Genomic DNA, 12,937 nt, shown 5'->3' with positions numbered 1-12,937 from the left:
TCAATCTCCCTGTGTAAAAATCTACAAAAAAAAAAAAAAATCATGACATTCTGGAGAAAAGCAAAGCAGAGCTGCAAGACTCCAGATACCTGTATGTTTATAGAAATCAAAATACAGGATCCAACAGTGGCAGAAACAACTTAATTAACTTAAAGGAATTTTGATCTAGAATATTCTTTGGTAAGAGGCAGATATTACACTGATAGATCAGGGGCCTAGGATTGCTTTCATTTGCTAATCTATCACCCTAGCGAACAACTAGTTTAGCAGAGCACAGAGAAGAGAAGAGCAAGGACAGCCTGAAATAGAAGCCCGAACCTGATTTTTTTTTTTTGCTTGGTTTTGGTTTTTGCTTTTTGATCTGAACATCCAGGAAGCACCAAAATATTAGTAAACTAAACTACAGGGTCTCCCGAATCCTGGCACAGCATTGCTGAAACACGTTGGCATCATGGAACCATATGTGTTACTTACAGGCTAGACTTTAACTACCACCATATGAAAGGATTCAGACAACTTCTGTGGCAGCATCCCTAAATGCTCAAACAAAAAAAACCAAAGCCCTTTTCTCCACTCTGAATGCATGAGAAATGTGGGAATAGGCTACCCTGCTCCTGCAAGAATTCTGCCACCTCCATCTGAATGACGAAGTGGGCCTGCAACAGCCTTACAAGTTTGGGGTATCATCGGTTTAAAAGTAAAACAGTATCAGAAGCTGCCTGTTCCCAGGGGGGTGACAACAGTCTTAACTTTTCTAGAAAGTCCTTAAGCAAGTATGGTACGTATGTCAAGCACGTGACAGCAGTCCCAGGGCTGGGTACCATGAAACACAACACAGGGATCTCCAAGAGTAGGAAGTGACAGAACATCACTACCGCACAGAATTCCAGAAAATGGCATTTACTGGCTTTAATGATCATTCACAGCTCACTATTAAAAGGATTACTAATGTATTACTGTGGCATGGGGTGGGGTGGTAGGTACTGACGCCTCTGCTCCCTCATTAGAGCTGACCTTGTATTAGTAGAGCAGCTACAGCAGATCTTCACCAGTCACAAGACGCACATCAGCTTAAGAGAGCTGAAGAGCATTAGAGGATTTTCTCTCATTTGGGGGTGACAGAGAGCAGCTGCCAGGCAATGCAGCAACCGCACTTGAGGGTGGGACCTGGGCAGTGCTGGAAGCCAGCAACGCATGCCAGAGCTGGGGCTGATGGCTGCAGAGATTTTGAACGGTAAGCACAGGACACAAGTGTCACACAGCTGAGTCTTTTGGTCTATGTGGACTAAACTGGGAACTTCAGAGTAGCTCAAGATGGGATTAGCTAAAAGACACTGTAACCCATCACTTCTCAGTGAGAGATTCTCCACTGTATTAAAAAAAAAAAAGCGAAACAATCCAGCCTGCACCCTGCTCTTACAATACGTCCTTGTGCACGTGCTCCCAAAAGCATCTTCCAATACCCAGTCATTCTGGAGGAAAATATTAAAATCTTTATTAAAATACTATTAAGCACTTACAGGGTGGCTTCATCTTCCTGAAGGCCATACAAATACTCGTGAAAGCCTCACAACATCCCTGTGAGGTAGGTTTGTCTTATGCAATTATGTGACTGTTTCATAAATAAAAGATGATGCTGTTTAAATAATCAATGCTTATTTGAAGATGGTGACTTTGATTTCCCTGCTTAGGCACAAAATATGTTGGTTGCTACCATGTGTTTCCAGAACATCTAAGAAGACAGAATAGCAAAGAAAAGTAATGGAAACAATCAGACGTAACTGAAAAACAGCAGTGGATGGGTTAAAGTGCAGATCTAACCTGAAAACTTACAGTATAGACAACAGCATCAAGGGCTTCTAAGGCTGTAGGATCTCAGTGGCCCCTGGTCAGATCCTGCCCAGTTGAAAAGTGACAAAGGCTGTTTGAATGGTCAACTTTGCAAATGACTGTGTGACAAACCAAGGGGTCCTCCTGGCTTATGGGACTCATTCTTAACACCACTGACCTGCCCTGGCTCAGCAGTTTCCACAAGAGGAGAAAGCAGAGGCAATGACGGATCTTGCAGCTTCTGGCTGCCTTCAGGCTTATTGGGAAGGGCATCACACAGATGTCACTCTCCAAAAAGCTACGGCACAAAGGCCAAAAAGCAGTCTGGGCTGTAGAGCAAGCGACTAGGCCAATGCAGACACATGAAGCCCCAGGTCCCTTTCTACCATGAATCTCAGAGCAGAGGTTGGAATGAGCACAGGGAGGTGCGGAGTTTGATTCTGTCTGAAGCAGAAGATATTTCTTTGTTCAGTGCTTTCCAGCCTGCTCCCATAGCATGCAAGGTCAGGACAGGTTTCTTTCAAAGGAGATGGCAGAAATAACAGCTTCATATGCTGTATTTCAGCATGGGTCTATTAAAGTAACAGTGACTTACATTTGCTTTCATTTCACTGCTGTAGTTGCACAGGAACAAAAGCTTCCCTATAGAGCAGTGACATCAAGGGCTTCTTCATGCCCTCTGAAAAGTACATGCTGCAAATAGCAGATGGGAATAAAATCAATGTCTCGAGTTTTTTTCTCAGAGTCTCCAGGAACTACATCCCTGCCATGTCAAAAGTACATCGTGGCTACATTTCATGCAAATGCTGCGATGTGTTTTCCATGGGCACATCTATTCATGCACAAGGAACTTGGTCTGAACCACTGAGACTCTGCATCAGAGAACATCAAAGCTTATTGCAAATGCCGTCCGGGATCAGGTCTGGGGGTCTTACTTCCTTGAAGAATTCCCAGCTAGTGAGGATGTCTTGGAGGAGGTCATGCTCGTGTGACTCTTTTGGGAGCCTGCTGGCTGGGAGGGTGGTTTCTTTTTGATCACTGGAGTTTTGTTCTTGCTTTTAAATACCTTATTAGGGTCCAGCTTGTTCACAAAGGAATCAGCTTCTTCAGAGAGGAGAGCTGTGTTGATGGTTATGGGTTTATACATGTTAAACCATTGCTGAAAGGCAGGATGGTGGGGAAGGAAGAGGTTAAAATCAAACTGCAATTAGACATTTCCACCCTGTTCCCCCTCACCCCTGAGACCTGATTTTAATCATACACTACTTATCAGTTTGCAGTTTACAGGACCACGCAGAGTGCCTTGTGATAAGGATACACAAAGCTCAGCTACAGCTACAGTCCTGGAACTGCCCCACATTCCAGACAGGGAAGAAGAGAACCAGACACAAACCTAACACTACCTTTCCAGTGGTGTAACTCCTATCAGGAGCAACTCCTGATTTAAACCACAGGAGGAAAAGCAAAGGGAGGGGATGAAACTAAACCACGTTTATTTAGATTCAGAGAAGCAGAAAAGATTAAAAAACCTTGGAATTTAAAAGTGCTTATAAATTGGAACCAAACTAGTTGAACTTCTCAAAATATAGCCTACCCCCCTCTCTTCACACATACAATAATGCACCTTTTTAACTCTTTACACAAAGGATTTTGTGTTTGTTTCTTTTCGGCCTGATTTTACATCTAGAAGTGACCGTGAGGTTTTTTTTTGGTTCCCAGATGCCACCACAACGTTATGCCCTGCAGTTCTCATCTCTTAAGTGTTTTTCCTATCAGTTTTCCATTGACGAAGTCAGGAAATAAAACTGCAGGGGTTATGGTATTACAAATCCCAGTGAAACCATCAGCAAAGTGTTGAACAAGATAAACAAAAGATCAATACCAAAATGTAGGTGGCAATCTATTCATGTACTGCTTAATGGAAAACAGCTTTAATATACCATCCCTGAAGACCTTTAAAAATGGTAATGGTTAACACACTAGGAGGATTTTAACTAACAGAGGCTGCAAATGATTAGGGAATACATGAATGATTTCACTAAGGTTTGTAAATATACTGAACATAAAATATTCTAGCAGGAAAGTTACGGAAAGGCAAAGCACAGGCATATGCTAGAGTACCATGTACACAGCCTTGACTGATAAAGTAAAGCACAGTATTACAGGAAAGACACCAGAAATACAAAGAGCCAAATTCCACAGCCATTGATAGATGGGAAGTCAGCAGTGATTTTAGTGAGTAGTTCTGATGCACGCACAGGGCTCAGGCAGGACCAAGGAATGTCATGCTGGTAAGACAGCTGTCCTGTCTGGGTGAAGTGCAGGACACTCACTGAGACCTGCCAGGCCTTGCCAACATGCACAGACATTGCACAGACTTATGTGCTGTGTTTGGTAGTATTGTCAGATCCATTCCCCAACCTCTTACAGGGTGGAAACAGGGTTTGACAGGGCTGAAGGCCCAGTCAAGCACAGAGGAATGGCAGGAGCCTCTAACAGCAGGGTTCTGGCAGAGCAGAATAGCAATTTTAATAATAATAAGGGGCTGGAATGGTCATGAGGCTGTACCTGAAGCTCTCCTTGTAACTACTTCTAGGACTGTTGGCATTTAAATTCCCCCTTTTTGGGCACCACTTTTATCAAAGCATCCCTTCATGACTGAGGAGGATACAAAGGAATTAATATTCTTGACAAGGCTGAAGCTCATAGTCTTTGTCTGGGCTTCTGTCTAATGTGTACCTGGACCTTCCTCTCCACCCAGAGAGCAGTAGGCTTTTGTTCGGTGCTATGCCCAGAAAACTGACCTAGACAAATCTTACATAGCTGTGGGGATGAACGACTTTACATCTCCTCTCTTGTCAGCAGTCAGGGAAGTGAAGGTTGGCTTCAGAGCCATAAAAACAAATAATTAATTGGGGTTCCACCACCTGCTATTAGAGGTCAAAGGTAGAGCCCAACTCGGGTGAGAAAAGCAAGGTTAACACAATGTTAGTGAATTCACTAACATAAACAAATGACTGTTAACATGCTATAGGGGAAAGACTCATGGCCCCTTCCATGGCTCACTAGGGAGGCCCACTTGAGCCTACAGACTGCTTGTCAAAAGGTGGGAAGATGTTTTTCCAGTCTATACTCGTGCGAAATACTGATGAGCTGGATCCTGCTGTCCTACCTTGGCCTGGGGACTGACCCCATAGCTGGTGAAGGCGTACTGCCACTGTGGGAGACCCAGATGGGTAATGAGCAGGCGGTAGTAGGCTGTGAAGGTTTTGGTGAGGAAATGCCAATACAGAGCTCTGTCCAGGAACCATATCTCTGTGTCTGGGGAGACAACTAGAACAAAACAAACACAAATTATACTGTTGCTTTGCAGTGGTAAGATCAACCCCTGGCCATTGTCAGGTGGGAGACACAACATACTTATCAGAAAGGCTGCAGCTTCTAAAACACAGCATTCCTAACTAACATAGATGATTATCCAGAGGCAATATTGTTTAATGGTGAGAGGATGGGGACTGAAAAGGACTTGGGTCTGCTCCCAGCCTTACTAAAAATACTCGTGCAATAGCCATTATATTAATTTTCTCCACCATAAAATGGATGTAATGCTGTTCCTTCCCAACCTGGACTGATGTTCTACATGGAACATGCTCTGACATCAGCAACTTTGTAGTGTAAGTTTAAAGTACAATTATGGCAAACATTTATCTACCCCACAAAGTAAAAAGCAACTAACTCAATTGTCAGTCATCTGGATTACTGAATAGAGTCCAGAGTCTGGAAGTCATGGGAGTGTATGCTGCCAACAAAAACACATTTTGCAGAATCTTTCCACAGTGATCAAATATTTCTCTGGTGGTGACATCCTTTGGAGCATAAAAAGAAGTGATTTTACTTGGGAAATTGAGATGCTGAACATCATTGTCAATTAAACACACTGTCTGCCCCCTGTGCCGACATCAACACCTGTAAACAACGCTCCCTCCACTTGCCCAGGTTATCCACAGCATGTGCTAAAATCGCTAAGACTGGAAGGCAAGAGGACAAGTAAGAAGTTTCTGCCTTGGGAGTTGTAGTCACACCCAATGAAAGACACAAGATAACAACCAAAGTGTTTTCTTCAGAATAGGTACATCACAACTGCACACTGCCGCACAGCAAACATACAGGTATACACATACATCTAGTGACCTGTGCACTGTGTCAGATGACAACTACTGTACAAGTGACTCGGGTATTTCACTAATCCCTGACTGATAGCAGCTTTCTGTGTATCTGTCAGGAGGAACAGCTCAGCCCACATCTTTCACATCTTAATTTTGACCTAGTTAGCACCTGGAGGCTCTGCATCTATGCACAAGGTGGAAGAACCAGTCTAAGTCTGTCTCAATCAGCTAAGGACCTTTTTTACCATCTATCCTTTGCTTCTAAGCAGCATTACACTGTTTCTCATAAAAATGTAAGGGAATTGTTCCGAGACATGCAAGTAACCAGAGATATGTTAGTGGCTGAGCTCTAGCCTTCTGCATTATTTCAGCGTGACTGTCTGCAGGTCATACGTGAATGCTTTCCTGTTTCAGTATACAAGTATGCTATGTATGCAGAAATCATAAGTTATAACTCAGATTCAAACATTAAAAGGAGGGCAAATGTTAGCTCCAGTTAAGTCTCTGTAAGGTTTAGCCCCAGACTTCAGTGGAGACAGGACATCCCAGTAGATGTTCACCTACAAATTGCAAAGAAGATCAGAAATGTAAGATGATTCTATGCGTGTGGCCTCCAGATAAAATCCACAACAAGAGATGGCTAACTTTGCTCTTTTCAGTCTTACCTGGTTTAGCGTGCTTATAAACAAGACAAACTTTGCCATTCCCATTGCATGGGTCTAATTCAAAGATAAGACTACGAGAATCAAAGTGTGGCTTCTCTGGTTTGTCTCCATTACCTGAAAACAGAAAAAAATCTTCATGAAACATGTCTGGAAAACTGAATGTGACTCAGCTGCAAAGAGTCAATCTATTTGATACTTATTAATAAATCAGCTGAGGAAGAACTAAATCAAACTATTATATTGGAAAGGATTCTTGGAAAGGATTAAGTTCCCTGTATTAAAAAAAAACTGAGAAAAATTTTAATCTCTGGTAGGAAAACAAACCACAGAGTCAAAATCTGATGGCTGAAAAAAGACATCAAGCTGCCCTCTAGTCCTTCCCTGGCACAGAGCAAGATCAGCTTTACAGATGTTACTCCTTACAGGTGTTTGTCTAATCTTTTCTTAAAGTCCTCCAGTGTTGGAGATGCCACAATCTTCAGGCAGTCAGCCCAAATCCATCGTTATCACTTTGAAGTTTTCCTCACATGGATCCTGAATCTTCCTTGCTGCAATTGAAGTCCATTACTTCTGTTTTATCCACCATCTCTTTTCTGCCCTCCTTTCTTTTTTTTCTAAGGAGGACAGGGAGACCAGTTAATTCTTTTTCTCTTGACAGAAGAATTTGATGACCTTGGAGACATACACATTTCTTCATACATTCCAGTGTGACATAAGCATCCTTCTCAACAGCCACACATTCTGACTCATACATGACTTCTGACCCACAACCACTACAGAGCCTTTCTACAGGACCATTTTGGGATCGTGTAGCTGCAAGTTCTTGAAGAATATAATTTTGAATTCTAATACTGCTGAGGAAGAAGGGGGACACGAGAGCTGTACTCTTCAGAAGAGCTTTCCATGAAAGTCAGGATGAGAACACTGGTGGGGATGTAACTTTTTCTCAGTGTACCTTATTAAGTGCATCAGTGGAGGTTTAAGTGGCTAAATGGTAGCAGAATTTGGCTCATTTCATTACAATGGCTAGAAGATCAGGACTGCAGCCAAGCTGGAATGTGCAAAAAGAATCTTTCAGCCACGTTTAGAAGCTACAAGAGCTATAGAGATTCAGAGATAAGACTGAAATCAAATAGCAATTTTTTAAGGAGTCAGCATGACACCTCGCTCTGTTCTTATCTTCTTACTTCTTCCAGTCTTGTTAGACTGTAAGAGCTCTGAGAAAAAGAGTGGGCTTTTTTCCTTCTTTTTCTCTCCAAACTGCAGGATGCCCAGCATTTTTAGGCAGTCTGGAAGCACACATTTTCCAGTGCCACCTCACACTTACATGTATTTACCAGAGTTATTTTTCCAATTCCAAAGAGCATATCCAGCTGTCTTTTCACTACCAAGACAAAAACTGTTATCTTTTGTTCACGTAACACCATAAGCACACAAAGACTTTAGAAGCTGAATCACTGGAGGAAGCCTCAGTTAAAAATTTAAATAGGGAAAAGGCAGAACAGCAGGGCTGCCAGGCTACTAAAAGCAAATAATACTAGCGGCAGGCAGCATTAGCAATCCCCATGAGATTCACAGCATGCAGGTCTACCTCTCAAGGCTGTAGGGGACTAATAGGACATGTAGTAGATCTGGCCCAGGAGATAAAGGAAACCCCATCTACTTGGAGTGACCTTTTCTGTTGCTATATCCATGTGCTATATCCTAACATTACCCTAACAGAGCAAAAGGGATGAGACAGAGCACATTTTCTAGCCTGTTAACAGGACCTTACCTTCCTCGTCTGTGTCATCTTCCAGGTCAGCGAGAGTTGGTGCATTAGGCAGAGTGTACATTGAGGAACCCCCAAGCCGACATAGCTTTGAAACACTATTAATCACCATGGAGCCCAGGGGCATTGGGGTATCTGCAGTAAGACTGATCATTAATCACATCCAGTGTCAGGAAAGCATAGGAGGTATTTCTTTTCCTCCACACATCAACTCAATCTCTTCTAAAACACAGAGGGGAAGAAAAGAAGGATATACCCAGCAGGCCTGGACACTTAACCAAGTCAGGCTCCACAGGAGCAAAAATTAGGCTTTTTCAAACACAGAATCACACTTACAGGTGATGCGACACCATCTCAGAACTGTGCAGGTATGAGAATTACACTGCTGGCTAAGCCTGTGCTGCAGGTGTTAGCCCAGTCCTGTGAAACTGGCTATTAAAAATCCTGGCTAGCTACAGCCACCTCCTCAAAACTCTCTTCTTCGCTGCTGCCCTACCTACCAGAAACCACCCCACCCATTCACAGCTTATTGGGCAGCTCATCCTCTTCCATCCCATGTACCTGCTCAGTGTGCATCCTCTTGCTTCCCACTCCAAGACAGGATTTTATCAGTGTGTCAATGTGTGGGTGTTCCTGAATGAATGCTTGAGGACTTGTCACTTGTTCCTCCTTCTGAGGACTAGTACTGTTACCAGACATCAAGTCAACAAGCACCCTGTTCAGCCACGTGCCAGTGTGAAGGGCCTCAGAAGGCACTACTGGGTGCTTCTTCAAACAATACAGTTAGGTGAGCTGCTTTAGTCTCTGTGCACATGTGTGCCCTGAAAACAAGACTCTTCAGAGTTCGCAACACACTAAATCCCACATGAAACACGATGGGACTCAGTGCAGGTGCTAGAGCCCTGATGTCAACTGTCTCTGAAATGAAATTCCACTTCCTGAAGAAAACCCTGTATTTGACACCCATCTCCAGAAGCGAGCAGTGTCCACAGCCCAATTAGACAGCCTCACTTGAAGGCAACAAGAGCCAGGATAATAGTTGCAGGGCTCCAGTGCAGAGTGAATGAACCACCTGATTCTTGCCAAAGATGGACAATAAAGCTCGGTCCTGCTCTCACTTCCACCACTGACTCCAGAAATAACTCCAGTGAATGGGCTTTAGCTGGTGGAAAGCAGAATCATGCTCTGGCATGTACATAAACTTTTTAATGAGAAAGGGTCATTATCAGAGGGTGACTCTTCTTACTGCTTTATGATAGGATAATGTGCTAAAGCTGCTTCTCTCTCCATGAACTACAGAGGAAGGCTAGGTAGGAGATTTAAACTACATACCTAAATCTGAGTGTCAACAGATGGCCAGTGTATTATGGAATGGTATTTCTGTCATGAAGACTTGTTTGGTTTCTAGCCAGTGTTCAGTGTATATATCTCTTCTGTGGAAGTCCAGCACATGCAAGCAATAGGCTTTGCCCTGTTGCATCAGGAAGGGACCTCTGATATGCAGTCATATTTTTTTCCTCACCAGGTCATCTCTAAAATAGTCTATGAACCCATGCAGTACTGCACTCACTTATTAATTCAGAGGTCAGTTTTCTGTAGTCACTGATCAAGCTGTCTAGCAGCAACAAACTACTTCATTTTTTTGTGAGTTAAGGAATGGTGCTAATTTTTCATTCAAAATGACTTGGTGCATGTGCTTTTGCTCAGACTAATGCAGGATGCTGACAGATGTGTATTGAGTGTGCAGAAAGTAAGTTTGATATTAAAGAGATTCTGCAAAGGAAAGACTGGCTACAATGAAATGAGGGTATCAGTGAAGAGGAATATATGGACTCACCATCAGTCTTCACACTCCAGGTCATCTGGAAGCCATCGGTCATCAGATAGAAGTTCTTTAAATCCTCTGGCAATATGCAGGAGTTTTTCTGCAAATCACAGTCAAAGTGTTATGGGAAAATGCAGAACGTGACTCAAACCCAAAGAAAAACTGAATATTGGTACAGAAGTATTTGCCACTAAATGTTTTGCTCAATTCCAAGATGAATCAAATCAGCTCAAATACCTCATCCTAAAACCTTGAGAGAAAACTGCGTATTTCTTGGGTCTGTGCTACTGTATTAACAAAGATGACTTGGAAAAATTTCACAATGATCAGTCACTCATCACAAGATTATTACAGGATTCTCCCCCAACTGAGATAACATATCATCCTTTGACACTAACACCCGCTCCAAGATCACATATATAAGAACAATCGGCTTTTTCATATATACGGCTTGCAAGAGTAGAGTTTTGCTTTAAGTGAAATCAGACTAAACCTACCTGTTCCACTAAAGCATGTATATGAGCACAAGGGCTCTCTTCTGAGGGATTTCAGTTCCAAGTAGGTGAGAGGAGCATAGACTCAACAGTTGCACATAATCAAGCAGGTTTGACGTTTCACTTAACAAATGTATGTGTGCAAACATAGAGTCAGTCTCACAAACCTGCTGGTCTGGCTTCATCCCACCAACCTTCAGCACCTGGCTGGGGCTCTTAAGCCTGCTTCCTTCTGAGACAACAGTGAAAGAAGCACTCCAGGGACCTGCTGAGAGCGCTTCTAAGAACCAGGACCCTTCTCCTATACCTATGCTGGTTGTGGAAGGAGCCTTTCTTTACTTAGACTCTTCAGCTAAGCAACAAATATGAGGAAGAAAGGATAAAGGCTTAATCCTCAGAACAACAAGAAGCCCAAAGAGCTATAGGCAATTGCAGGCACTGCTCCTGGTGACAGGACTGGCTGCAGACCAGTGGCCCTCCATTCCTGTTGATGTGTCAAGAACACAAAATGAAACAGTACAGAAGCCTGTCAGTTTTAAGAAGACAAGCAATTTTGTTTGTAATTGTTTTAGAGAAAAAACAGATCGAGAAAGATTAAAGTGAGTTCGCATTTCAAGCATCGTCAAACTCAAGACTCCAAAAGAATCAGACCCCAAAACTCAGAGCAGTCTCCGATGATGCGGGTTCCACAATCTCTGCATTGACTTGTCCAAGGGCTGCACCACTCTCCTTGTGAAAAAGTTTTCCTCATTGCAGTCTGAACCTCCAAGTTGCAACTTGTGGTCATTCTCCCTTTTCAGTCCCATGTGCCTTTAAATCTCCTCAGTAACAAAGACACAAATAAGCCTCCTGAGGGTCAAGTTTTGTCATTAAACCAGGAGGCTAGACAACTTCTTATTTAAAATGTTAAAATTTTTTACGCTGAGGGTGGTGAAATGCTGGCACAGGTTGCCCAGAGAGGTGGTGGATGCCCCATCCCTGCAAACATTCAAGGTCAGGTTGGACGGGGCTCTGAGCAACCTGATTTAGCTGAAGATGTCCCTGCCCATGGCTGGGCTAGATGACCTTTAGAGGTCCCTTCCAACCCAAACTGTTCTATGATTCTATTATCTGAGACTTGTTTATAATCACAGGACTCTGGGAGCTATGTTTTACAGGGAAAATGGACAAATAATATGAAATTTGCAACATAGCATGTCTGGTAAGTCAAGTACTTTTGTGATGGGATTTTCAGTCTTTTCTAAAAAAAGGTGTATTTCTTTCATTCAGCCAGTTTTAAAGACATGCTGTTGGACACGGCCTGCTCTTTGTGCAGTGAGTTTGACACTCAAAGCAAAAAAAGAACTTTAAGCAACTTTAAGAACATTTATAGGTCAGTAGGGCTGTGCCTCATACAGGCTTACACTGCCGCAGATCAAGATGTTATTCAGGTGGGTATTCACAGCCTGGCCTCAAGAGGCCTCGGTGGGTTTTGGAGCAGTTACAGAATTGTTTTGGAGAAAGCAGCAGAGTCAGATGTTAATAGCTTTCCAACATTGTGCCTCTGCTGGGACTACTTCCCTACAGCTACTAGAAAATGTAACGTTCAAAGTCTCATAAAATAAAGGAAGAATATTCTGGTAACCAGGAGCTAAGGAAAAGAAACATGCACATGCAGTTCATGTAGCTCTGCTTCACTTGGGGCATGAATTTGGAACATCTCAAGAGATGCTGACCAGATTCTTCCCCATGTCTGCAACTTGTGCGTATCCAGTTATCTGCCCTGATGTTGCCTCAATGCATCTATCCAGCAGGAGCTACCTGCCAGCTGTGCATCCAGCTGCAACACTGGCCTCTGGTTATCAGTGACCGGCACAAGCAAGGGAAAGTGCTGGCCTCCTCTTGTCCACATCCCCTTCCTCCCCTAGGACCAGGGCAGCCCTTCTGCCTGTTAAAGCCTTATTCAGAATCACTTTCTTTGAGTTGTTACAAGTCCCTGTCCCCTAAACTGTGGTGTATATGCTGTGCAGGACCCTCTAACCCACCCACAACCTTCACTCCTGCGTGTTAACTTATTTTCTAAGCATATCCATTTATGCCGACAGACTGCTAAAGACGAGTCCCAGATATAAATGGCTTTGCAGCTTGCGATAGGGCAGGTCACTTTACTTGCCCCCTCAGCAGCATGGTCACTAGCACAGTGCTTT

General features: G+C 43.2%; 1 protein-coding gene across 1 annotated transcript in view; it reads right to left on the bottom strand.

Moving 5' to 3' along the window:
- Window positions 1-897: 897 nt before the first annotated feature.
- TPGS2 (tubulin polyglutamylase complex subunit 2) overlaps window positions 898-12,937 on the bottom strand; it is a 24,431-nt gene continuing 12,391 nt past the window's right edge. Inside the window, exons 3-7 of the mRNA XM_009331559.1 lie at window positions 10,270-10,357; window positions 8,436-8,567; window positions 6,662-6,775; window positions 5,003-5,163; window positions 898-2,989 (exon numbers count right to left, since the gene is read on the bottom strand). Of these exons, the coding sequence (XP_009329834.1) occupies window positions 2,762-2,989; window positions 5,003-5,163; window positions 6,662-6,775; window positions 8,436-8,567; window positions 10,270-10,357 (723 nt within the window). The 3' untranslated portion in view covers window positions 898-2,761. The remainder of the gene's footprint in view (window positions 2,990-5,002; window positions 5,164-6,661; window positions 6,776-8,435; window positions 8,568-10,269; window positions 10,358-12,937) is intronic.

Source organism: Pygoscelis adeliae, unplaced genomic scaffold (genome assembly GCF_000699105.1).
Source record: "Pygoscelis adeliae isolate BGI_AS28 unplaced genomic scaffold, ASM69910v1 Scaffold68, whole genome shotgun sequence".
In the NCBI taxonomy this organism is placed as follows: domain Eukaryota; kingdom Metazoa; phylum Chordata; class Aves; order Sphenisciformes; family Spheniscidae; genus Pygoscelis; species Pygoscelis adeliae.
The sequence above is the reverse complement of the archived record's forward strand: the minus strand, read 5'-3'. Positions and strand labels throughout refer to the sequence as shown.